The following is a 27887-nucleotide window of genomic DNA, read 5'->3' on the forward strand; positions in this document are numbered from 1 at the left end:
GGAGAATAAGATGAAGATTAAATTGAACGGTGTTGATTTAAAAAGATCAGAGATGGTGAGACTTCGCATTTCTAATATAAAATTAGTCAGCTTGCATGTTCTTTACCTATAGTTCCTCCTGGTCTCTTAGAGGCAAACATCTTACTTCCTGAAGTGTTTCCTTTGGGAATGGTATCAGTGCGTTACACACAAATATAAATCTTGCTCCTATATTTAGAGAGTCCTATTGTGGGGGAGCATGTAACCTCTGTGTATCAGAGTACCATACTCAGTTTCACCTTGTCGAATATATGTGGTCAGTCGCGGAGTCAGTCACACTGTCCTTTGGTATATCAGTGAGTTACAGAATAAGCATGCGCAACCTGAAACCTGATTAACAATCAAATTTGAAATTAAATAAAGGGAAAACTGTAAGGGGAAGAAGTTCATTAAAATGCATTTGAAAATGGTGTAACACTACAAAAGTAGGTTGATGACAAAGAGGGCCCTAGGAAGAAGGATGGTGTGAAAGTAAACAATAAAATATTCTCAGTATTACAACAAGAAATCGTCTGAACCTGGGGAGGTGATGGTAGAATGGTAATGTCCCTCAGCTGATAATCTAGAATCCCAGGATATTGTTCTGAGATGCTGGGTTTGAATCCCACCATGGCAAATGAAATTTTAATTCAATAAAAATCTGGAATAAAAAGCTTGTCTAATAATGACCTCAGAACCATTGTTGATTGTAATTAGAAAAAGCTCATCTGATTCACTAATATCCTTTCGGGAAGGTAATCTGCCATCCTTACTTGGTCTGAGACAAAAAAAAACTGCAGATGCTGGAATCCAAAGTAGACAAACAGGAGGCTGGAAGAACACAGCAAGCCAGGCAGCATCAGGAGGTGGAGAAGTCGACGTTTCAGGCATAACCTGAAGTCCTGAAAAACGGTTACACCCGAAACGTTGACTTCTCCACCTCCTGATGGTGCCTGGCTTCCTGTGTTCTTCCAGCCTCCTGGAGTAAATTGAAGATTACCTATACAATTCTAAGCAGACTAAGAACAGTGAAAGAGAAAGCAATGATCTTGCTTGACTAACCTCTCTGACTCCTTTTGTAAGTCTCACAATAGCATTCAATAGCATGCACCAAACTTTCAATAGGGCATTCAACAAACTTCCATTTAGAACATTCTTAGTTAAACACAATGCTGAAAAGCTCTTGAAACAGATACAGAATTGATTGAAACTTAGGAAACAATGAGTAATCATTATTTTGCTGGGATAGGGAGGGGGAAATTATTGAGTGGGATCTGATTCACAGTTTTACTGGCTTTACTTTATTCAATTGAATTGAATTAGCTTTGTTGTCACATGTACTTGAATGACTACAATGAAAGGTTTGTAAGTTGTCAGTTAGTGCAATCTTAGGTACAAAGGTACCTAGGTACAATCCTTAGTTACAGAATAGAAAAATTAAGAAAAGTTATATTACAACTATACACAGTATATATAGGTCAGAGAAACAAGAAGGAAAGTTAAAAAGACAAACGTCACAGTCTCTCTCCAAGGGTTATCCACAGCAAACCAGTACAGGGGGCATCCACATGGTCTGACCACTCGCTGCCACCATGAACTGCAATAGGCTGCTGGTCACTGCTTCGGAGGCTGGGACTGGGTGACCGAGGTCGAGAGAAGGGAGAGAAGAGCAGAGAGAGGTAGAAAAAAAAACAGAAAAAGAATGGACACAGCAGAGGCGCTCCGACTGGTGTGTCCTACCCCACCACCATCTTACTGTTGACTTGAATTATAGAGTCATAGAGATGTACAGCACAAAAACAAACCCTTCGGTCCAACCCGTCCATGCCGACCAGATATCCCAACCCAATCTAGTCCCTCCTGCCAGCACCCGGCCCATATCCCTCCAAACCCTTCCTATTCATATACCCATCCAGATGCCTTTTAAATGTTGCAATTGTACCAGCCTCCACCACATCCTCTGGCAACGTATTCCACACACGTACCATCCCCTGAGTGAAAAGGTTCCCTCTTAGGTCTCTTTTATATCTTTCCCTTCTCACCCTAAACCTATGCCCTCTTGTTCTGGACTCCCCCAAACCCAGGGAAAAGACTTTGTCTATTTATCTTATCCATGCCCCTCATGATTTTATAAACCTCTATAATGTCACTCCTCAGCCTGCGATGCTCCAGGGAAAACAGCCCCAGCCTATTCAACCTCTCCCTATAGCTCAAATCCTCCAACCCTGGCAACATTCTTGTAAATCTTTTCTGAACCCTTTCAAGTTTCACAACATAAGAAGGAGACCAGAACTGAATGCAATATTCCAACAGTGGCCTAACCAATGTCCTGTACAGCTGCACCATGACCTCCCAACTCCTGTACTCAATATTCTGACCAATAAAAGAAAGCATACCAAATGCCTTCTTCACTATCTTATCTACCTGCGACTCAACTTTCAAGGAGCTAAGAACCTGCACTCCAAGGTCTCTTTGTTCAGCAACACTCCCTAGGACCTTACCATTAAGTGTATAAGTCCTGCTAAGATTTGCTTTCCCAAAATGCAGCACCTCGCATTTATCTGAATTAAACTCCATCTGCCACTTCTCAGCCCATTGGCCCATCTGGTCCAGATCTTGTTGTAATATGAGGTAACCTTCTTCGCTGTCCACTACACCTCCAATTTTGGTGTCATCAGCAAACGTAATAATTGTACCTCTTATGCTCACAACCAAAACATTTATATAAATGATGAAAAGTAGTGGACCCAGCATCGATCCTTGTGGCACTCCACTGGTCACAGGCCTCCAGTCTGAAAAACAACCCTTCACCACCACCCTCTGTCTTCTACCTTTGAGCCAGTTCTGTGTCCAAATGGCGAGTTCTCCTCATATTCCCTGAGATCTAACCTTGCTCACCAGTCTCCCATGGGGAACCTTGTCAAATGCCTTACTGAAGTCCATATAGATCACATTTACCACTCTGCCCATATCAATCCTCTTTGTTACTTCTTTAAAAAACTCAATCAAGTTTGTGAGACATGCTTTCCCACGCATAAAGCCATGTTGACTATTCCTAATCAGTCCTTGCCTTTCCAAATATATGTACATCCTGTGCCTCAGGATTCCCTCCAACAACGTGCTCACCACCGATGCCAGGCTCACTGGCCCATAGTTCCTTGGCTTGTCCTTACCACCCTTCTTAAGCAGTGGCACCACGTTAGCCAACCTCCAGTCTTACGGCATCACACCTGTGACTATCGATGATGCACAAATTAAAATGGTCAAATTTGCAAAGGACCCAAAATAGGTGAGGAAATGAAATCAGTAGGAGTATTAGAGCTATTGCAAAATCAGTGCCGCGGTGGATTAGGTTCAATGCAGATATTGAAAGAACTGATTTGCTTTTGACATACATGAATTGGATGCTGAAACATTTTGAAAGACCTGTTGGCAACAGGAGATAGAGCAAATGGACTTTTCTCTCGAAGGTCGTGGATTGTCTCAGCTGCTGTGGCTACATTTGTCACAGCTGTCAAAATGTGAGCCGAGTTTTCAGTGCAGACTGTTGAATGTGGATTGGCCTGAAGCCACCTCAGTAAAATAGAAATTCTTAATAAGGACTTTTTTGTTTCAGTTTTGTAGTTACAGAGCATCATCCAGGCAGGGAAATGTCTGAAGAAAGAGCAACATAATTGTCATAACATTGTGTTAACACAGTGTGACAAAGGTATATGCTCTACTCAATATCCTGTTCATTCACTTCAGACTGCCATTGATTGGACCTAAACCAAAGTTGAACCAACTGCTCACTGGTTGAATTTGCAGTATAGGGGAGGGGATGTAGTGGGTGAAATTTGTCCTCAGAGAAAGCACAAAACAGGCGCTAGCCAAAGGCAGCTGGTTTAACTTGACACCCAGTTCACTGTAACTTAATTTACCCTTTTGCTGAAGACCCGAGAATGTTATAGGGGATTGGGGGGAATAAGTGTGGACATTAAAATCGACATCAATATCATCTGATCTGATAGTTGCAATGCTTCACATTTTAAAGCACCAATTTAAATAATGCAGGAGTTGACTGATTGACAAATAAACAGTCAAAATTTTCCTTTGGCAGACCCCTCAAACGTTTAAGTGACATTAATGTTCAAAAAGGTAATTAAATGCACCTTAATATTAAAACTCTTAGTTAAGCAGACTAGAAATTAAAGACAAGAAGATTCCTTGTGCTAAGTTCCATTTGCATATCACCCCAGTGTTTGGTGTTTACTGATTTAAAAGTTCTCATTCTTGTTTTTATACCTGTCTGTGACTATGCCCCTCCCCATCTCTGTAGCGACCTCCAGGCTCAAACAGCCACCCTCCTCTAACTAACCCCTCAAAACCCTCCAAGATACCAGCACTCACCTAATTCTGGTCATTTGGTGGCTCTGATTTTCGTAAATCCTCAACTCCGTGTTTCCTCCCTAAATCTCTCTTCCTTCCTCCTAATTCCATCCTTAAAATCTGAGTCTTTGACTGGACTTTTTGGTCATTTGTCCTTAAATGTCTTTATGTGGCTCAGTGTCAAATTTTGCTTTATAACGCTCCTGTAAAGTGTTTTGCAATGTTTAAAGGTGCTACACATATACAAGTTATTGTGGTTTTAATGCATTTCCACACACTGACCATGATAGCTCCAAACTCCAAAGGATTCCTCTTCCTCTTGCTTAACTTGTTTTATCTCATTTCTAACCTCCTTCTAAGCAATTATTAATCTTTATCTGTGACACAGAATGGAATTGCAAAGAAGCAGATGGAATAGTGCTTTGTTGTTAGACTTGCTAGCCAGAAACTCAGACTAATGAAATGGGTTCAAATCCCACCATCCCAGAAGGCAAAAGCAAATACAATATGTGAATGATGCATACTGGCCCACCATGTCCTGTACACCTCAAACTGGAGCTCCAGTATGTTAATTTCCAAGTATTTATGTTTATTCCATCTGGGATGGCTAGTGGTGGAGTTCAATTAATAAATCTGGAATATAAAGCTAAATCAGTCACGTTGACCAGGACAAATATCATTGAGTATGGGAAAAGCCACCTTGAATATTCATGCCGCACAAGGAAGGAAACTTGCTTGTTCTTACCCGGTTGGCGGCTACATGTGATTTGTTTCTTTATAGGCTACTGTACAGAATTGAACTGCTTTAGTGAATATGTATGTTTATAAAGATATTTTATGAATAATGCATATTTTTGAAATTTAAAGAAAAACGTGTGATTTCAGCCACCTTTGTGTGTGGCTGCATCAAGCTGTGTGTAGACCCTCGCCACGCAAACACAAGTGTCACTGTATACTGATGTTCGACCTGACCCGATTTTGTGAAAGATGAGACTGGCCTCATTCCAAGTATTTGGACCTTTCCATATCACCTGTCCTTTGTGGAGAAATTTGCAAAGAGAAACATCAGGAAGTGGTCAGCACAGAGCATCATCAAGACCCTGTGGGAAAAGGAAAGGGTGGATCGAGTCAGGTGGTTCCCTGAGCAGACTGTCAAAGTCATTTGACAGAATGCCTCATCACCAGAACTTTCCAACAAGCATCAAGACATCGCTTGGCTGGGGGTGAGAAGGGCACCTTGTAAGATTCTTCATATACACCCAGACACTGCATGCTGCCCTTGAAGTGGCTGAGGAGTTGGGGTGGGGGGGGGAGGGGGGTTAGTTTAGAGACTGTCACACATTTCCTTCTGGAATGTGCCTTTGCAAAGGAAGTCTGGAGGAAGATGCAGTGGTTTGTGTCGTGGTTCAGCCGAAGCGGCTCTGTAACGCAGGACTCTGTGCTCTACAGCCTGTTCCCTGGGGCGCACACCGAGACAAACATCGACTGTGCCTGGAGGACCATCAATGCAGTAAAAAATGCTCTTTGGTCTGTCTGAAACCTATTGGTGTTCCAAAGCAAGGAGCTGACCTCAACAAAATGTTGCAGACTGGCACATTCCAAGGTCCAGGACTACCTGCTAAGGGACGCACTAAACTTGGGGCAGCTGCTGCCAAGGTGCAGTGGGGAAAGACCACCATCTAATGTCTTTCTACTGAGTGCAGTGGGGGTCCATTCAGTTATTGGACCTTCCCAGTGCCTCAAATGTGTGTAATTATAGTCTTGTATAAATCAGAAGTGCCTTGGGTTTGTTTGTTCTACATATGTGAAGACTGTGGACAGAATAAAACTGTCCTACTGACTGTGCACGGATGTAAAGTTTGTTATGCATAAAGTATATTTTTGAAATTACAAAAAAGTGACTTTGGGTACACAGCAATGACATTTCCTCTTCACTCTTCTCCAAAATGGCCTCACAGGTTCAAGGGCAATTAGGGTTGAGAAGCTTTGCTAAGAGGTAGCTTTGCTAAATGATGCCCACGTCTCATGGCAGAATAAAGAAACATATTGGTTCATTAGATGAATGAAAGGATAGGTGAGAAGGGAGAAGCAGTGGTGCTAATGCTGAGGGGATTTCAGCTCCATTTCCTGAAACATAGCAGTCATAGAGTCATAGAGATGTACAGTATGGAAACAGACCCATAGAAAAGACTTTGCCTATTTACCCTATCCATGTACTGACGACAATGCTCAAGGCTTTTTTATATTACAAAAATATATTTTATTCATAAAAAATCTTTATGTACCTAGACAGGTACTAAAATGGTTCTGTACAGTCTTTGCATATAAAGAGAAAACACTGTAATTTGACATTCCCTGCAGTTATAGAAACCAAATGCATTACCGACTCATGCAGGGCACTATTTACATACATTTGCGGCTAAGAGAGGATCTGATAATTGAATGGACACTGATTGGACTGTAGCAGAGAAACCTTAGGTGGTGGTCTTTCCCCACTGTGCTTTGGCAGCAGCTGCCAGTAATAATTCAGAGGCAAGAATGCAACCAACTGATCCACAGCAGAAGCTGCACCAGAATTGTGAATATCAGCTGTCTCCCAAACAAAGCGAGCCTCTACTTAATATCATTCCACAACTTAGTGTGACAGCATAGACTGCAAGTTAAAATAGAGAACTGTAATTTGTGTAGTTGAAAATGTAAGTGTCTATTCGATATTATGAACTCCCTCTTCCATATCATTTACAAGTATAATTAGTGTCGGAGGGAAGATATTCCAGCAGTGAAGAGAGAAACAGACAGACACGCGCTGTCCAAGGGACAGAGAGTGACAGAACAATATTTGGATTTCCAACAGGCTTCAGATCAAGTCAGTCTTCAATTTAAAAATTGAACATGTTGATGGTGAGAATTGTTTGGTAGGTAAATTGTGAAGAGGATGTAAAGGGTATTCAAACTGAGCGATGTAGAGATGGTCAGTGAGTGGGTAAAACATCGTCCAATGCATATAAAATGGAGAGAGAGATGTTTGTCTGGAAGAATCAATAAAGAGACTTTAATTTTAATTGGAGAAATGTTGCAGGACTCTGAAGTACAGGTTGTTCTTTCAGGTGATGGTTGTGTTCTTGTGCATTATAGAAAAGTTGCACTTGAGAAACAGTGCTGTAAGTGTTGGTGATATAATTGTGTTACAGCCAAAACACCTTTTAGAAGTTTGCGCTTTAGAAACAGTGTCCCCAATTTGTCAATCATGTTACAGCAAATTCACGTTAATGAAATGCACATTATAGCAGTTTGACCTGCACAGAGGAATCTGGATATCCTCAGATATCAATCAATTGAGTTAGTCTGCAGGAGCAGTGAGTGATTGGGAAGGCAAAGGGATTTTGTTGTTCATTCATTGACAGAATGTAAGCATCACTGGCTAGGTCAGCATTTATCCTCTATTTCTATCAGCCCTTGTGAAGGTGGGAGGATGCCACCTTATTGAACCACTGCACTCCATAAAACTAATTTTTCTGGAGAAACAGAACGCAGCAGAAATTAAACTGCAGCTTTCTCTGTTCCTACTCCCAGTCTAATATTCAACCATTTAGTTTATACTGAGTTCAAAATTGGAATTTCATTGATGTTCTCTGCGAGTTTATATACAGCATAACACAAGGGGGATCGAGTTACAGACTGTAATCTGATTGAGGAGTTTGGGGCCTCTATGTATAGAACAACAGACACCCAGGAGTGAGTTACAGACAGGGATCAAGTCGAGGGGGTCAGAGGTGGTTTATATGGAGAAGAACAAATACCTGGGAATGAGGCAGAGGAGTAGCAGAATGAGTTTGATTGACATAAATGTGAGATGTTGCATTTTGTTCACACAGCCTATTCAGCCTCGCCCGACAGCTCAAACCCCCCCAACCCTGGCAACATCCTTGTAAACCTTTTCTGAACCCTTTTCAGTTTCACGACATCCTTCCTATAGCTGTATAGCTGAAATGAATTTTCCATTCATTTGGATGATTCGCTGGAAGTTTAACCTTCACCTCTAGCCTTACTTGAGGAACACTATTAAAAAGAGTCAGGGAGCCGGTGATGGTACAAAAGGAGACCACTCACCCCATTGAGTCCATGTTGTGTAGTAGTTCAGTCAGTCACATTCCCATGTTCTATTCTCTTTGTCCTGCAAATTTATTTCCTCAAATGCCCATCCAATTATGTAAATAAATGGAATCTACTGGATTCCATTCCTTACTCATCCAATTTACCATCTAAAATAATTCCAGCAAGTTTTAAAATGCTCCCTTCTATTTGCAAAATGCTTGCAGTCTATGCCCTAGATGCCTGTGCTCTTTAGATGCATGCTTATCACATGAGCACACTTTCCCAAAATAGAAATTAGGTTGATCAATTTGGAGTTACTAAGTTTGTGTCTTTTTAAATTCAGAGACTGCGTTTGCTTCAGGTATGACTCTAATGTGCAAAGAACTCTAAACAATAGCACCAAAGCCATATTATTTCCTCCTTGCATTCTTTGACAATTCCATTAATAAGGATCCATTTAATTCGTCATAATCTCACAAATAAGAGTTTACACATTTCAAACAAAGATGAGGAGGAATTTCTTCTCTCAGTAGGGGCCTTTACCACAGAGGACATAGAGACACTAAGTATATTCAAGAATGAAATGGGCAGCTTTTTAATCCAGGGTTATGGGGAAAAGGCCGGAAAGTGGAGTTGAGGATTATCAGATCAGCCATGATCTCATTTAACGTTGCAGCAGACGCGATGGGCTGAATGGCCTACTTCTCTTACATCTTATCATCTCAAAGGTCTTAACTTCATGACATGTTCTCATAGAATTAGCCAAGTGTTTGTGAAAAATATCTGCAGTATTTCACCTTGTGCTAGCTGTAGGAGGGAGCTCGGAGCAGAAAGGCACGTGGCATTAGGATGGTTGTTCACAGGAAAGATACAAGGACCATGAATATAGCAGAGAATTACAGAGGAAACCTTGGTTGGATTGTGAGGTATAATTGTTTGGTGAGATGCTTCAGTGTTTAGTGGGGATATGGGTCCACTGAGCGTTTGCACCTGTGGGATGACAGTTAGCTAAATAGCGATTGTAACATTTCACTGTGATTGAAGGTACTGTGAGTTCTCAGTGTGTAGCAACGTTTGTACTTGATCATCTATCACATGGTTGTTAACATTGGAGGAATACAGAAATGAAATAACATAAATTTCACTGTTTACAGCATAACAGATGAATGAGAAGTGCTTAATTTCTCCACGGTTTTTGTCGAATCCTTTATATGAGATATTTTGTTTATCTAAGATGCTTTCAGTTTATGTGTGACTTTGTTTTAGTAATCCCTGTAACGGTTCAAGTACGATGTGACCTTTCTTCAGAGTTGAATATTGACCCTGTTTTCTCTCCACAGATGCTGAGTTTCTCCAGCAGTTTCAGATTTGCAGCATCTGCAGTTCTTTGTTTTGTTTCTCTCAAACGTATTGGATAAAAATGAGGGTCAGATTGGGGAGAGAGAGAAACAGTGGTCGTGCTGTCTGGAATAAGTTGGGACCAACTCCCCCAGCTAGTCGACTCGTTCCCCAGTTTACTTCTGATCAGGTTAGACGATAGGAGATTGAAGATGGGACATTGAATGAGTCAGATGCATGTGGCATTCAATTGCCCTGGTTCTGCATGCAGATAAAATACACGATTGCAATCCGAAGCGGAGTCGAGGAATTAGTATTGTTACAGATTTTTAAATAGAAATTTTTGTGCCCTTAGGTGGCGCAGCTTTGACCTGTTTTTCTACTGTTGATGAACTCAGACGTCTCTCCCACTCTCTCTTCTCATGTTTCAGTTTGCGGAAGGACCTCGAAACTGGGCAGGAGGTGTGGTTGTTATTTGAATATCAGGTGGAGAGATGGTGATATCTGGTGTTACCCAGGGCTGAGAGTCAGACAGAGAGTCAGACAGCAGCCTGGACGTTTAAGGCTAACAATGTGGTACCTCCTTGCACTGGGCTGCCTTTTCTTCCCCTCTCTGTTCATCCTCACCCGGAGATTCTTGCAGAAAAACTTTCCCAGCTTAACAGATGTGGACACTGTCAATATCAGCGTCAGGTAAGTGCGCCTTTCTTTATACTGGGCTTGGGGACAAATTGATTTTATTCCTGGCTGTGGAGAATGCAGATTTCCCCCTGCACCAGCTGCTGCAATTCTAAACATTTCTTAGTGCTTTTCAGCGATCAAACCGACCTGATGGGATCATTACCTCCCGCACTGTTGCCTCCCTCTGCAATGGTTACAAAACCTTGACACTGATGCAAGGAAAGTTTTGCACCAAGTCTCTCAGCTGCATTGAATGACAATGGAAATCCCTGCTGCTGTTCCTGGCTTCCTTACCAACTGCCAGGGCATTTCCCTTCTTTCTGGTGAGTGGGACATGGAAACCTGGAAAATAGCAGCAGGAGCAAGCCATTCGACCCTTTGAGCCTGCCTACCCCCCCCCCTCCCCATTCAGTATGATCATGGCTGATCATTCAACTCAGTATTCTGACCCCACCTTTCAACACACCCTTTGGTTCCTTTAGCCCGAAGAAAGATATTTAACTCCTTGAAAACAATTCAGATATTCAGTCCAACTGCTTTCTGTGGCAGAGAATTCCACAGGCTCTCCACTCTCTGGATGAAAATATCTCAGTCCTAATGGACCTTGCTGATTGCAGCTTGACTGCAAAATAATGTGTTGCACTTCAAATCTAGGAATAAAAAGAAAATCCCTAGGCTGGAGGATGTTTTGGGGCTTTCTGAGAATGCACAGATAATTGCAAGTTAAGCCAAAGGTAACCCCTAAAGACCCCAAAACCTGCATTGGGTTTGGCCCTGGAGTACAGATTGAGAAGGATCCATATTAGAGCCACCAGAACAGTTAATGTCCCTTCCAACACCCTCCCCTGAGTGCAAATGTGTATGGGTTTTTAAAAAAATTAGCAATGTAATGAGATTCTCATCAGCACTCAGTGCTATAAGGGGTCTAGTCGGCACTTGCTGTTATCCAGTTCCTTTCTGCCTGCCAGTCTTGGTCAGGTGGGATTAAGACGATGAACTGTCGACAGGCACCTCTCATTATCCAGTCTCAGTTTCCTGCCTCTGTTCAGCAGTTCCAGCTCCCAGTTGGGGACATGAGGATCTGCTCCCAGAACAATGCAGCAAGTGGCGGGTACAAGCTGGATTTGGGAAGATTGGCATCTGTGGAATTGTCTTGTTTGAGGGGGCTGTGGAAGCAGGGACATTGAATGTTTTAATGGGCGAGTTGTTGACTGAGGAGGATATCAGTGCTAAGTCCAAAAAGCTGGAGTTAGTTCAGTTGGCTGGATGGCTGGTTCGCCGAGTGGGGTGATGTTACCACCGTGGATTCAATTCTCACACTGGCTGAGGGCACCATGAATGACTCTCCTTCTCAATCTCTCCCTTCGCCTAAGGTGTGATGACCCTCATATTAAAGTAGCCCCCCTCCCGCAGTTGTCTTTGTTTAATGAGAGAGCAGCCCCTAATGGTCTGCTAAGATTAGATTAGATTAGATTCCCTACAGTGTGGAAACAGGCCCTTCGGCACACACCGACCCTCCGAAGAGTAACCCACCCAGACCCATTTTCCATATTTACCCCTGACTAATGCACCTAACTCTATGGGCAATTTAGCATGACCAATCACCTAACATGCACATCTTTGGACTGTGGGAGGAAACTATAATGAAACTATGATGGTATTCGAACAGATGAAAGACTCAATCAAGGTATTTTTCAATGTATAATTTCAGTTACATCACACTGTAAATTTTTGCTATAAATTCTGTGCCTTAGAATTGTGTCCTCCACTATCACCTGATGAAGGAGCGATGCTCCGAAAGCTAGTGTGCTTCCAATTAAACCTGCTGGACTATAACCTGGTATTGTGTGATTTTTAACATTAATACAACTTTAAGATCTGATTACGTAAATATATGCCTGCAGCTTATACAGCATTATTACTGGTTTAAACTAATGTAAGATTTAAAAGTCTAACCTTAAAGTACGGCCACGAGTTCAGAATGTGTGCATTTAAAAGGAGTTGATTTTTTGCCACAAAAATAATGGTGAGGCAATAGTATTGACAATTACTTATGAGGAAATGCTACAGCAACTTCAGATAAAGAGTAGATGCAAAGTTAAATGTAAATATTCAAAAGGTTGTGGCTCCCTGAGCTGTGTCTAGCTGCCAAACTGAATGAATGTGACATTTGTTTGACTCACTGTTAAAGTGCACTGAATGATCTGAAGTTGCTGTAGCTCAATTTCCTCCTCTTTATATCCGTGTCCCCCAGCTTTAAAGGCTAACTTTCCACGTAAGGAATCATAAGAATTTGGGGAGGGGGTGCATGAGAGATAAAAAACAGCAAAGGATGATCAAAACAGGAAACAAAAAGGGAATCTGAAAGAAACTTGCCAATACTTGAGGTTGAATGCAAAATGCTCTCTGACTCTAGATCAGAAGAAAAATTGGAAACAAAGGTAATGTGGGCTTTTAGAGACTGATGGAAGCTGTTGATGGAAGCACTTGCATGTATGAGACAGGCAAAACTTGTCACATGACTTATTATTTCAATTCTTTTAATGATAAGTTAATTATTTGTGATCAACCTCTCTGGCACTGAATAAAACAATATGTACTATTGAAATAGGGTTGGTTTTCCAACGTGAAATTATGATCTGTCTTAGCAGAATCACAAACATAAAATATTCCATGAACTGGCAAAATTGGACAGCCTAAGGTGAGCTGGTGGTGTAGTGGAAGTGTGCTAAAAATCCTGAGATCCATGTTAATGTTCTGAGGACAAAGGTTCGAATCCTGTTATCATACTTGGTGGAATGAAAGCTCTTTATCAGTGATGGTGACTGTGAGACTGCCATGGAATTGTTAAAAAGCCAAACTGGTTCATGAATTTTCTTTAGGAAAGGAAATCTGCCTCCCTAACCTGGTCTAGCCTACACATGACTCCGGTCACATGGCAGCCCCTGAAAGCTTAGCATTTAGAGTAGGGCAAAAAGTAGCCCCATCCCCTAAAAAATAAAACAAATTCTTAACCCTGCTTATTAAAAAATATTCATCAATATATTTTATAAGCTACAGCTTTATTAACAAAATTAAAAATAGACTTGTCACAAAAAAATGTAATAAGAGTTTAGTTGTTGCATTGGTGTATATTAGTTATTTTTTATGTTGTTTTACCATTTAAAAGGTGCCTATCGATTCCAAAAGGAGCTTAGTTTGAAGAGCAAGTAGGCAGTAACTCAGCAGGAGTGTTATTTCGATCAGGGGGCTTGGCCCATTTAGTAGGCCAGGGCAGCTCTCAACAGGATGGTCTTGTCTTAAACTCCATTTTCGACATTACTTACAGCTAACAATTTTCCTTATTCTTCCATTGGTTGTGGTAAAGACAGCATTTGTTACCCATTCCTAATTGCCCCTGAACTGAATGGCCTGCTTTGCCATTTCAGAGGGGAGTCAAGAGTCAATCAGATGGAGTCACCTGTAGGCCAGACCAAATAAGGATGGCTGATTTCCTTACCACAAAGTACATTAGCAAACAAGGTTTATTTCACCTCACCCCAACAACAACTGTGCAGGTCAGGTGAATTGGCCATGCTAAATTACCCACAGTGTTAGGTGTATTAGTCAGAGGGAAATGAGTCTGGGTGGGTTACTCTTCGGAGGGTCGGTGTGGACTTGTTGGGCCTAAGGGCCTGTTTCCACACTGTAGGGAATCTAATCTAATCTAATCAAACAACCAATGATAATTATCATGGCCATAAATGGACTAACCTTTTTACTTCAGCTTTGATTATTAAATATAAAATTCCATCGAACACTCCTGGTGGTATTTGAAATTGTGGCATCACAGCATTAACCTGGGCTTTTGGATTACTCATACAATGATGCTGCCACTACATGACCATCTCCTTTATGCTAGTTTGGCAAACGAATTTCAGGCCGTTATCTTGGAAGAATATCAGTGTGTTACACCCTGACAGACAACCCTGTTATTCAGTCGCAAAAAATGCAACATGTATGAAGTAATAGCCACAACGCTTCACTCGAGCATTGTGTATTATTCATAGAAACAGTGATTCATTGTAAAACATTTGGATTATTATAAAATGACTAAGTGGCATCCTCTAAAGTTGACGCCGTGCATCTATTTTCAACATGTAAACACTGGTGATTTTTAAGGTTCCTTATTCTGAAGACGCAACAAGCCGGGTGGGTTGGCCTGTTCTGTCTCTGAAAATGTTCTGCAAACAGTGGAAAGGCACAGCAGCACGGGGTCAGATTTGTAAATGTTTCTTACAGTCAATTCATCAAAATCCAACATTTCGGGAGAAAACATTGAAGACATAGAATCTAGGTCAAGGAAAGAGTACCCGATCTGCTCTCTGGCTGAAGTCAGCAACTGATGATTTTTCTTTGAAAGAGGAGAGTTTTTTTGATGCTTTCCTCACCATGACATACATGATTTCCCTCCATTTCACAACAGCAACAGCCAAAGAAGGAAAATTACTTTACTGTTGTGAGACTGGCATCAGTCAGCGCCGAACATACAAATTATTGGGTACATGATAACATGACACTTGTACAAAAATCTAAAAAGCACCATCTACTGATTTGACACTGTTTTATTGGTTTACTCTGCAATTCACTTTCTGAAATCAAGTTTCTTTACAGCTATTGAGAATCTATTAATCATGTAGAGTCATCAACATACAGCACGGAAACAGACCCTTCGGTCCAACTAATCCATGTTGACCATAATCCCAAACTAAACTCATCCCACCTGCCTGCACTTGGCCTATATCCCTCCAAATGATTCTTTTTCGTGTACTTATCCAAATGTCTTTAAAACATTATAACTGTAACCACATCCACCACTTCCTCAGGAAGTTCTTTCCACATTCGAACCACTGCCTGTGTAAAAATGTTGCCCCCATCTCTTTTTGAAATCTTCCTTCTCATCTTAAAAATATGCCCCCTAGATTGGAAACCACTCTCTGTGTAAAGAAATTGCCCCTTATATCTTTTTTAAGTCTTTCTCCTCTCACCTTAAAAATATGCCTCCTGGTTTTGAAATAACTCACCTGAGGGAAAAGTCACCTGCCATTCACCTTATCTGTACCCCTCATTATTCTATAAGGTCACATCTCAATCTCCTATGCTTCAATGAGAAAAGTCCCAGCCTCTCCTTATAACTCAAACCCTCTATTCCCGGTAACATCCTAGAAAATCTTTTCTAAACCGTATAAGTGGGACTAGTTTAGATTGGGATTATGGTCGGCATGGGGTGATTGGAACAGAGTGTCTGTTTCGTGCTGTATGACTCTTAATATAATTATTATAGTGAAGATTGCTGGTACCCTATTGGAAAGGCACTACTAAACTAAAATGTCTTGGTGTAATGATGCCATATTTTGAGGGTGAACATTAAAGACACATTTAGATTATAGATATTCTTTGTTCAAAGCTGTAACTCTGGAATAGGTGGGACTTGAACCCAGCCCTCCTGGCTGAAATGCAGGGACACTACCACCATGCCACATGAGCCCCTTCACTTAGATTACAAATTTGGTTCAGGTGTTCTATCTACTTGGCTTCCTCACCAACATACAAGAGTGTTAGAGTCCAGTTTGGATGTTAAAGTGTGAACGCTCTCTGAAGTGGACATTTCTGACCAGTCCAGCAGGTGAACATGACGGAGCTTGTATGTCATCAGGCACTGCTGATTCCTGCTGGCTGGTTTGAAAGTCCACAAATATTCCATCCTCAACCAACTTGTCGCTTTGCTGAGCCTGACAATATTATGTACCCTGGGTGTTTTTATTTCGCTCTGACCCCATTGCCAGTTCTTTAAGCAAACACTAACTGTGTCAGATGGGACATTAAAAAATAATCTCACAACTTGGTGATGACAAGTTGTTTCTGTTTGGGTCCCGCATACCATGCTGTGGCAGTAACTACTGCAAAGTAAGCAAATATCTACCCCTGAACTCTCAACAGTAAATGGAAGCATCTACGTTCAATTTCTTTAGAGTTATAGAATGTTCCTCACTTCTTCTTTCTTGAAATTGCAGATTTGTTTCCTCCGTGCAAGCTGTGATGGCAACGTTTGCTGGTTTCATCATCACTTCCTCCTGCAAGCATGTGATGAAAGATAGGTAAGAATGTCTTTGTTAGCAGACTTGAGAGTTCAAATGTTAGACATGCTCAATCCCACTACAGAAAGATGCATCTATAAAATTGAAAATTCATGCTCAGAAAGAAGCCCAACTGGTCAATTTGCGACATGTATATTCTGCTCAAGCTGCTCTCATCTTTTCACGTCTAACTCTGATAGTGTAGGCCTTCATGCTGACATGGTTATCTAACTTTCCTTTTCAAAGCATCTATACTCCATGCAGTAATGAGTTCTCTGGGTGAAGGTTTCTTCTGAATTCTCAATTTGATTTATGTGTGACCATTCAAAATTCAAGGCCTCCAGTCTCAATCTTTTCCACAGTGGAAACACATATTATCCATTCTATTGAGTGATGTGGAGGAAATCTTCCATATAGACCTCTTTTAGATGGAACTGATGAATGATTTATTGTCACATGTATCTTGAAGACACAGTGAAAAGTGTCATCACAAACCAGTACCATGTTGAGTTTCAGTCAGGATAAAAAGAAATTACTTAATTATATGTTTCATCTTCTGTTCAAACTGGGGTTTCAAGCACGGCTTCAGGGCTTTTGTAAGATGTTCCCATCCTCAAGGAGTTCCATCCGGTTAAAGCAATAATAATGCCCCAAGAGACCCCAGCTCTGCTACAACTGCAGCCTTACTGACACAGCCAAGCATCCTCACTCCGGGCCTAATGCTACCTGGGGACCAGGCTCCAGGCCTGCTGCAACCAAGTGTACAGGCTCCAGGCCTACCGCTGCCAGGAGACCAAGCTCCAGGCCTATTGCGACCAAGAGTCCCAGATCCAGGCCTACCGCTGCCAGGAGAACAGGCTTGGGGCCTACCACTGCCAGGAGACCAAGCTCCAGACCTACTGTGACTAAGAGTCCAGGCTCCAGGCCTACCGCCTCAAAGAGACGAGGCTCTGGGCCTACGGCCGTCAGGAGACCAAGCTCCAGGCCTACTACAACCAAGAATCCAGGCTTTGGGCTTATTGCCAGGAAACCAGACTCCGGGCCTACAGCCACCAGGAGACCAAGCTCCAGGCCTACTACGTCCAAGAATCCAGGCTTTGGGCCTACCATCGCCAGGAGACCAAGTTCTAGGCCTACTATGACCAAGAATCCATGCTCTGGACCTACTGCCAGGAGACCAAGTTCTAGGCCTAGTGCAGCAAGGAGTCCTAATCCGCTTCAGCCTCCACCCTGCCAATACCGGCCCAGCTTCAAAAATGAAGCAAAGAAAAAGAAAAGTGCATAGAGAAAAGGATGCCTCTGGCCTGGAGTGGACAGGCTCTGATGACCCCAAATATTGCTTACCGTTCTGGTGTCATCTTGAAATTAAGGTATTATTAAATTAAGAACTATTAAAGTAGTGAAAATTAGACAGCATTCTTGTAGTGCATTGATTCCGATTCTTCTCTGGGCGTCTATACCTCTGCCTTTCTGAACGGATTATCTCTCGGGCACGTTCCACAGAATAATTGTCACCATGAGGCCTGAAATCTGTGAACAAAACCAAGCCACTGCCTGCAGACAACTCAAGTAGTGGGTATTGAAATGGAGTCTGCACTGGTTCCCACACATGCACAGTGTGTAGATACTGCTGATCAGACCCAGATAATGTTCTGCATACCTGGGCTTGAATCCCATCATGGCAGATGGTGGAATCGACATTCAACTAAAATCTGCAATCAAGATGATGACTATGAAACTGATGTTGGTTGTCAAATTAGAAACCTGTCTGGTTCACTAATGCCCTTTAGGGGAGGAAACTGCCCTCCTTACTTAGTCTGGCCTACATGGTTGACTCTTAACTGCCTTCTGGGTAAATAGAGATAAATGTTAGCTTGGCCAGTGATGCCCACATCCCGTGAATGAATAAATAAGTTTTCACTCTTTGAAACCTGAGGCCAATTGCATTCTCCATGCATGTATCTCAAGTCAGATGACCAACCCAGAACAACTCAGACTGGAATCTCTCTCTTAAATAGAACTCATAATCTACGACATTGCCATTGTCCAAGTGTTCATGCACAAAGCGGATCTCTGATCAGCATTGTGTGCCTGTAAATATGTATTCATATTTTCCCCATAACTAAGTACAAAACTCTATGATAAACACTGACTGATGTGGTTAAACAACCTTTATGACACACCTTTTCTGCCATTGAGCTAATGCAGTTGCTGAATTGTTACATCAACAAATTTGATTTAATCAAGTAAAAACGTTACCCCGTACCTGTTTTAGCAAGAAGCAATTGAAAGCTACCACCCACACAACCGAGTGATTCATGATATTGTGAACAAAATATTCGAAGAAGGCATATGGAATCCTGGAGCTTTATAAATATAGGCATAGATTACAAAAGCAGGGAGGTTTTAGTGAACATTTATAAAACGCTAGTTTAGCCTCAGTTGGAGTGTTGTATCCAATCCATTTTATTACATTAAAATATCCATACAATTTTATTAAATCCAATCCACTGCATTTTAGGAAGGATGTGAACACTTTTGAGAAGGTGCAGGTAAGATTGATCAGGATGGTTTCAGGAATGCGTGAGTTCAGTTACGTGGATAGATTGGTGAGGCTGAATTTGTTTTCTTCAGAGAAGACAAGATTGAGAGGAGATTTGATAGTGTCTTTAAAATCTTGAGTGGCCGAGACAGAGGAGGGAGAAATTGCTGCCATTAGCAGACAAGTTGAGAAGGAGAGGGCACCGCTTTTTAACAATGATTGTCAAAAGATGCAGCACAAATAAGGAAAAGCTTTCTGAACGGAGTGGGACCCGTTACACATGAAGGATTGAGAATTCACTGCCTGTGCATGTTGAGGAGACAGACTTAATAGACTTGTCTTCTAAAGGAGAAAGTGAGGTCTGCAGATGCTGGAGATCAGAGATGGAAATGTGTTGCTGGAAAAGCGCAGCAGGTCAGGCAGCATCTAGGGAACAGGAGAATCGACGTTTCGGGCATTAGCCCTTCTTCAGGATTCCTGAAGAAGGGCTAATGCCCGAAACGTCGATTCTCCTGTTCCCTAGATGCTGCCTGACCTGCTGCGCTTTTCCAGCAACACATTGTCTTCTAAAGGTAATTACAAGGTGCCTGAGGAGAGAACTTTCTCGGGCATTAGGATAAGGAGGATCAGGAGGAGACAAGGTGCATTTTCAGATTGCTGATGTGGTTAGAATAAGCTGAATTATGATCATTTTACAGTCTAGTGGCTTTATAGGTGTATACCAGGTAAACAGTTTTCAAACTATCAATGAGACAGCATATCATCTTGTATAGTAATTAATTGCTTTAGTTGAGACTCTTTAATTCTATATGCAGTGTATTTATTTGTTCTTTGTTACAGGCATTGGATTTCCACAAACTACGTGGTGTTTGCTGCACCTTACATGGCTTACGATATTTATGCCATGTACCTATCTCACTGGTTCAAGCACAAGGCAAAACATCACAACGGATTAAAGAGTTCATCCACTAACAATGTGATAGACTTTCTGAAGAAAAACTTCCTGATGGTGCTGCATCATCTCGCACTGTTACTTGTCTGCTTCCCCATTATTGTGGTGAGATTTCATCATTCTATTTCATTATAAACAGAAAATCTTGTCCATCATATTTCCTGTGCCACACTGTAGATTGGTACAAGCATGAAAGGGCACGATTGGTTTTGCTAAACTCTGGGTCAAGAATCAGAAATTTATAAGCATATTCCAAACTGCAAACTTCGCACCCTCAAACACCCCAAGGCTCCATCAACAATACCTTCCCAAACCCGTGACTTCTAGGAGGGTAAGGACAGCAGACGAATGGGGACACCACCCACCTGCAAGTTCCCCTCCAAGTCACTCACCATCCTGACTTGGAAATACATTGTTGTTCCTTCACTGTTGCTGGGACAAAATCCTGGAACTCCCTACCTAACAGCATTCAGGGTGTCCCTACATCTCAAGGACTATTGAGGTTCACCAACATTTTCTCCAGGCTATTTAGGGATGTTCAATAAATACTGGTATAGCCAGCAATGCCCATATCCTAGGAATGAGCTATGAAAAGAAAAGCATTTTTACGATTTCGGTATTTAGTAGAGCTGACTGAAACATAGCTCTGTCTTCTTAGCAGAACACTACATAAGGTGTGCTGAAAATGTGTTGCTGGAAAAGCGCAACAGGTCAGGCAGCATCCAAGGAGCAAGAGAATCGACGTTTCGGGCATGAGCCCTTCTTCAGGATTCCTGAAGAAGGGCTCATGCCCGAAACGACGATTCTCCTGTTCCTTGGATGCTGCCTGACCTGCTGCGCTTTTCCAGCAACACATTTTCAGCTCTGATCTCCAGCATCTGCAGTCCTCACTTTCTCCTACTACATTGGGTGTACCAATGGTGTAACACTCTCTGCCTTTATATAACAGTACAGTATCTAACTTATTACACAGAAGGTGCTCTTGCATCCTTCATACCTTTGTGAATCACTGTCAAACTGACCCATTTCATAGGGCAAGTTTATTTTGCTGCTGTAACTAGAGATGTATGCATACTTTCCATTCAGTAGGACTATAGAAAGCCAATGAAGATGTTTTTTAAAAATTGTTCATGGGATGTGGATGTCTGAAGATGCATTTAAAAAATATTGACACAGGTGGGTTATGCAAGATGGGTATTATAGTTCAAAGTTTGTGTGAAGATTTGTAGCTCGGGTGCTCGTTGTTGTGGTTCTGTTCGCCGAGCTGGAAGTTTTTGTTGCAAATGTTTCGTCCCCTGGCTAGGCGACATCATCAGTGCTTGGGAGCCTCCTGCGAAGCGCTTCTTTGATGTTTCCTCCGGTGTTTATAGTGGTCTGTCCCTGCCGCTTCCGGTTGTCAGTTTCAGCTGTCCGCTGTAGTGGTTGGTATATTGGGTCCAGGTCGATGTGTTTGTTGATGGAGTTTATGGATGAATGCCATGCCTCTAGGAATTCCCTGGCTGTTCTCTGTCTGGCTTGCCCTATGATAGTAGTGTTGTCCCAGTCGAATTCATGTTGCTTGTTGTCTGTGTGTGTGGCTACTCAGGATAGCTGGTCGTGTCGTTTCGTGGCTAGTTGATGTTCATGTATGCGGATTGTTAGCTGTCTTCCTGTTTGTCCTATATTGTGATTAGTGCAGTCCTTGCATGGTATTTTGTACACTACATTCGTCTTGCTCATGTTGGGTATCGGGTCCTTCGTTCTGGTGAGTTGTTGTCTGAGCGTGGCTGTTGGTTTGTGTGCCGTTATGAGTCCTACGGGTCGCAGTAGTCTAGCTGTCAGTTCTGAGATGCTCCTGATGTATGGTAGTGTGGCTAGTCCTTTTGGTTGTGGTATGTCCTCGTTCCGTGGTCTTTCTCTTAGGCATCTGCCTAAGAGAAAGACCACGGAACGAGGACATACCACAACCAAAAGGACTAGCCACACTACCATACATCAGGAGCATCTCGGAACTGACAGCCAGACTACTGCGACCCCTAGGACTCATAACGGCACACAAACCAACAGCCACGCTCAGACAACAACTCACCAGAACGAAGGACCCGATACCCAACATGAGCAAGACGAATGTAGTGTACAAAATACCATGCAAGGACTGCACTAATCACAATATAGGACAAACAGGAAGACAGCTAACAATCCGCATACATGAACATCAACTAGCCACGAAACGACACGACCAGCTATCCTTAGTAGCCACACACACAGACAACAAGCAACATGAATTCGACTGGGACAACACTACTATCATAGGGCAAGCCAGACAGAGAACAGCCAGGGAATTCCTAGAGGCATGGCATTCATCCACAAACTCCATCAACAAACACATCGACCTGGACCCAATATACCAACCACTACAGCGACAGCTGAAACTGACAACCGGAAGCGGCAGGGACAGACCACTATAAACACCGGAGGAAACATCAAAGAAGCGCTTCGCAGGAGGCTCCCAAGCACTGATGATGTCGCCTAGCCAGGGGATGAAACGTTTGCAACAAAAACTTCCAGCTCGGCGAACAGAACCACAACAACGGGTATTATAGTAAAAGCACAACATTGTCTGCAGTTTGTTTATGTTAGGGTTGAGGAGGGGAAGCAACATGATTCTTCTAATATACATACAGGTTTATTGACTTCTCTAAACTGAAATTCTGGCAAGAGAATTCATAGTACATCCACTATCATTACAAAACAGTTGGTTCTTCACTTGGTTTCTCTCCCACTCTTCAGGAAATCTGTCAAACAGCTCCCAGCCCAGCTTCTCGCAATTATTTTGCTTTTAAAGATCTTCATTCGGTATTTGGCCAATAAACGGTCCTTCAGGCAGGTTAACTAGCCCCAGCTAATTTTTTTTTAATCGATAAAGAAACCTTATTTGTACAATTTGACGGTTAGCTCAGCTGTTGGATGGTTGGTTTCCAATGCAAAGCTGATGTCTAAAGTTTGGGTTCAATCTCACACTGGCTGAGGTGGAGGATACGCCTTCTCAACCTCTTCCCCTTGCATGAGGTACGGTGACTGTCAGGTTCAACCACTTCCATTTGGCTCTCCCTAAGAGGGGAGCAGCCCTACGGTCTGGTAAAACTGGTGACTTTACCTTTACAAATAGACCACATCTGGCATTACATTAAGTGGAATACAATTCAGTTTCTTTCAATACAGGATGTGGCACTCTCGATGTGCCTCACTATACTTACAATTTATTGGTTCTATTTCCAATAGATATTACAAATTAAAATTCACTGGTGCAGCCGACCCAAGGGGTTTTTCCATAGGTTCCTGCTCCCCTGTCCACTGTGTCTTTATTAAGCCTCTGAAATGGCGCCTCGCCTAAAGAGCAATATTCATCTGATGATCTAGATACTGTCAACAGGCAATTTAAACATGGGAGGTATAACAGCAGAGTCATAGAGATGCACAGCACAAGAACAGATCCGTCTGTCTAACTCATCTGGGCTGACCAGATATCCTAAATTAACCTACTCGAATTTGCCAGGATTTGGCCCGTATCCCGCTAAACCCTTCCTATTCATGTACCCATCCAGATGCCTTTTAAATGTTGTAATTGTAGCAGCCTCCATCACTTCCTCTGGCAGCCAGTTCCATACATTTGCTAAAAACGTTGCCCCTCGGGTTCTGGACTGTCCTACAATGGGAAAAAGACCTTGGCCATTCACCCTGTCCATGCCCCTCATGATTTTATAATCCTCTATAAGGTCCCCCCTCAGTCTCAGCCACTCCAGAGAAAACAGCCCCAGCCTATTCAATCTCTCCCTATAGCTCAAACCCTCTAATCTCAGCAATATTCTTGTAAATATTTTCTGAACCCTTTCAAGTTTCACAACATCTTTCCTATAGGAGGGAGATCAGAATTGAATGCAGTATTCTAAAAGTGGCCTCACTGATGTCCTACACAGCTGCAACAGGACCTCCCAACTCTTATACTTAATGTTCTGACCAATGAAGATAAGTGTGCCAAATGACTTCTTCACCACCCTGTCTTAACTGCAACACCACTTTCAAGGAACTACGTATCTGTATACCAAGGTCTCTTTGTTCGGCAACACTCCCAAGGGCCCTATCATTAATTGTGCCAGTCCTGCCCTGATTTGCCTAACCAAAATGCAACACTTCACATTTATCAAAATGAAACTCCATTTGCCACTTATTGGCCTATTGTAGACATGCCTTCATTGCTCAGACCTTTGAATATAGGGGCATCATGTTTAGGTTGTACAGAATATTGGTGAGGCCTATTTTGTCCAATTCTGGTCACTGTGTTATAGGAAGATTATTATTAAGCTAGAAAGGGCTCAGAAAAGAATTACCAAGATGTTGTCACAAATGGAGGGTTTAAGTGACCAAGAGAAGTTGGGACTTTTTTCGCTGGAGTGTAGGCGTTTGAGAGGTGACCTTATAGATTTTTTAAAAATCACCAGGGGTATAAATAAGATGAGTGTCTTTTCCCTCGGGTTGGGGATTGGAAGACTAGGTGGTATATTTCTATGGTGAGAGGAGAAAGGTTTAAAAAGGACATGGGGGCAACTTTGTTTACACAGAGAATGGTTCATATGTGGAATGAACTTCCAGAGGAAGTGGTGGATGTGGGTACAGATACATTTAAAAGACATTTGGATAAGTACATGAATAAGAAAGGTTTGGAAGGAAATGGGTCAAGCGCAGGCAGATAGGGCTAGTTTAGTTTGAGATTATGGTCGGCATGGATTGTTGAATGCGGGCCTCCCATTCCATAGAGTTCCACAAAAGGCCCTATATAATAAAAAAAATAAATTAGAGCCAAGTGTTTCAGGATTGAAATGAGGAGGTACCTTAACATATACATACTGAGGATAGTAGAAATCTGGAACTGTTCCAAAGGTTCCTGGGGCTCAAAGAGGAACTGAAATTGGTTAAGGTCAGAAGTCATAGGACACCAGGTTATAGTCCAACAGGTTTATTTGAAATCACAAGCTTTCGGAGCCCTGCCCCTTTAGCAGGTGAAGTGGATATGAAAGGAGCAGAAAACCACTCAGTGGCTTGAGGGAGACAGTAAGATAATGGATAGGATAAATAGACAAAGTCTTTTCCCAGAACTAGAGGGCATAGGTTTAGGGTGAGAGGGAAAAGATATAAAAGACACCTAAGGGGCAACTTTTTCACGCAGAGGGTGGTACGTGTATGGAATGAGCTGCCAGAGGAAGTGGTGGAGGCTGGTACAATTGCAACATTTAAAAGGCATTTGGATGGGTATATGAATAGGAAGGGTTTAGAAGGATATGGGCCAAGTGCTGGCAAATGGGACTAGATTGGGTTGGGATATCTGGTCGGCATGGATGGGTTCGACCGAAGGGTTTGTTTCCGTCTCTATGACAGGCTGAGGACAGAGCCGAGACGCTACAGCAGTAACCAATCAGTACAGTCAGCGATTTATTCAAAGATGGAAAGAGAAACATTTATATAGCTTTTTAAATCTGTCAGAAACCTCTTGAAGCTTCTCATATACCTATGAATCACATTGGAGCAACAGTTAATGTTGCTAAATGGTACTATTTTGTGCACACAACAAGATATCACAAACAGGAAGGTTGGTTAGTTTGTTTTTGATGGTGCTGGTTAAGAGAGGAATGTTGACTGTGTCAACACTCTGCTCTTCGAATGACAATGATTACATCTTTACCATGCAGTGGAACATGCAGATAGACCTTGGTTAACACTTTACTTGAAGCATGGTATCTTCAACAATATCGTGCTCCCTCAGCACTGTTCGCCCAAATCATGGGGCTACAGTGTAGATCCACAATTGTTTCACTCACTGTTGAGACCAATACCAACCGAAACAACAGATCCAATTCAACAAAATAAAGGCTTTGTTTTTTCGCCTTTCTCCAGCCAAGTTTCTCGTTACTATCAAGTATTCACAATGCTGTAGTTTGGTAACAAGTTTCCATAAGATCATACCATGATCTTGACTATAAAGTCATTCAGCCCATCGACTCTGCTCCATTCCACTCTCCTGCCTTCTCCCCGTAACCCTTGAACCCCTTACCAATCAAGATCTTATCGATCTTGGTCTTAAATAAACCAATGATTTGGCCTCCACAACCCTCTGTGGTAATGAATTCAACAGATTAACCACCCTTGGGCTGAAGAGATTCCTCCTCAGCTCAGTTTTAAAGGGTCATCCCTCTTCTTGGAGGCTGTGCTCTTGAGTCCTAGTCTCTCCTACTAGTTGAAATGTCTTCTCAGCATTATCTAGGCCTCTGAGTATTCTGTAAGTTTAAATCAGATTTCCTCCTTACCCTTCTAAACTCCATTGAGTACAGACCAAGAGTTCTCAACTGCTCCTCATTTGACAAGCCTATGACAAGACTAATTATTTTGTGTAAAAATTAGGTGTTGGATTCCTCAGATATCAAGGCACATTCTCGACAAAAGACTGCAGAAGCCAAACCACTGAACATATTTAAGAAAGAAAATGATATCTAGGGGTACAGGAGGAGAGTGAGCAAATGGTGTTAAGATAGAGGATCAGTTGTGATCATGTTGAGTGGCAGTGGGACTCGACGGGCTGAATAGCCTTTTCCTGCTCCTGTTTTCTATGTTTCTATGACCACTAGGCATCAGTTAGGTGAGGTGGATTGGCCATGCTAAATTGCCCATAGTGTCCAGGGATGTCCAAGCTTGCTGGGTTAGCCATGGGAAATGCAGGGTTACAGGGATGGGGTGGGTCTGGGTGGGATGCTCTTCTGAGGGACGGTGTGGACTCGACAGGCCAAATGGCCTGCTTCCATGCTGTAGAGAGTCTATAATTAAGACATTTTGCTCCTACCAAAATTAAAATCTCTATCACTCCACTCTATCAATCAATCCTGTTAAAAATTAATTTCCTTGTGATCAAACTGTAACTTAACAGCAGATCTTTTTTTTCAAATTGCAGTATTACAGAAAGGGCCTTGGAGACTTCTTCCTGGGATGTATGTTCATGGCTGAACTGAGTACACCATTTGTCTCATTTGCGAAAATACTCAAACGGGTCTGTATTCATGAAAGTAAAACAAAATGTTGCAATACATTATTTCAAGGCACAAGAATCAAAAACAAAATAACCTAAGCTGTTTTTTGTCTTATATATCAGTTCAGAAAGCAGAACACATTGCTCTACAAGGTCAACGGTGTCATCTTGCTGGTGACATTCTTCCTCTGCCGTATCCTCGTGTTCCCCTACATGTACTGGGCCTATGGCAAGCAGTATGGGATTCCGGCCCACCTTGTCCCTTTCCACATCCCCCTGCACTGCACCTTGGGGAACGCCATGCTGGTGGCTCCTCAGGTTTACTGGCTCAGTCTGATCATTGGGAAGGCAGGGAAGACTGTGAAGATGGAATGACATGACAACGAGGAAGATGCTGCTGTTGTTCCCACATGCAGGGATGCAGTGACTCTCTCTCGCAGAATGGTGCTGAATGTGTGTTTTGGAAATATTACTCTTTTGTTTTTACATACTGAGGTGATTTTGCTCATCTGGCTGGCCTGACTATTACCAGTGTTTAATGGGAATTTCTTGGACAATCTCTCTTTGCACGCATTAAGTTGGACGCACTTCAATTTCTGCTACAGACTGCTGGCAGCTGGTGCCGGTAAAATTACCCCATTTTTATTTTGATAATGACAGAAGATTCTATTTGATATATATTTTATAAAGTATATTGTGATTTATTTAATAAAGATTATAAACTTA

General features: G+C 42.2%; 1 protein-coding gene across 3 annotated transcripts; it reads left to right on the forward strand.

Annotated features, from left to right (window-relative positions):
• LOC122563971 (ceramide synthase-like) lies at positions 1 to 27887 on the forward strand. Of its 3 annotated transcripts, XM_087977053.1 has the most exons (7): positions 11 to 55; positions 7133 to 7252; positions 10251 to 10512; positions 16554 to 16637; positions 19999 to 20215; positions 27087 to 27182; positions 27285 to 27887. In XM_087977053.1, exons 3-7 carry the CDS (start codon positions 10391 to 10393, stop codon positions 27534 to 27536), a joined length of 771 nt encoding a protein of 256 aa, XP_087833179.1. In that variant the 5' UTR covers positions 11 to 55; positions 7133 to 7252; positions 10251 to 10390; the 3' UTR covers positions 27537 to 27887. The 3 variants fall into 3 exon arrangements, with proteins under 3 accessions (XP_043574277.1, XP_087833179.1, XP_087833180.1); XM_043718342.2 differs by lacking the exon at positions 7133 to 7252 and having other exon boundaries at positions 1 to 55; XM_087977054.1 differs by lacking the exons at positions 11 to 55; positions 7133 to 7252 and adding an exon at positions 9831 to 10009.

Source organism: Chiloscyllium plagiosum, unplaced genomic scaffold (genome assembly GCF_037043375.1).
Source record: "Chiloscyllium plagiosum isolate Xiang-an unplaced genomic scaffold, Cpla_swu_hap1 HiC_scaffold_31, whole genome shotgun sequence".
NCBI lineage: Eukaryota > Metazoa > Chordata > Chondrichthyes > Orectolobiformes > Hemiscylliidae > Chiloscyllium > Chiloscyllium plagiosum.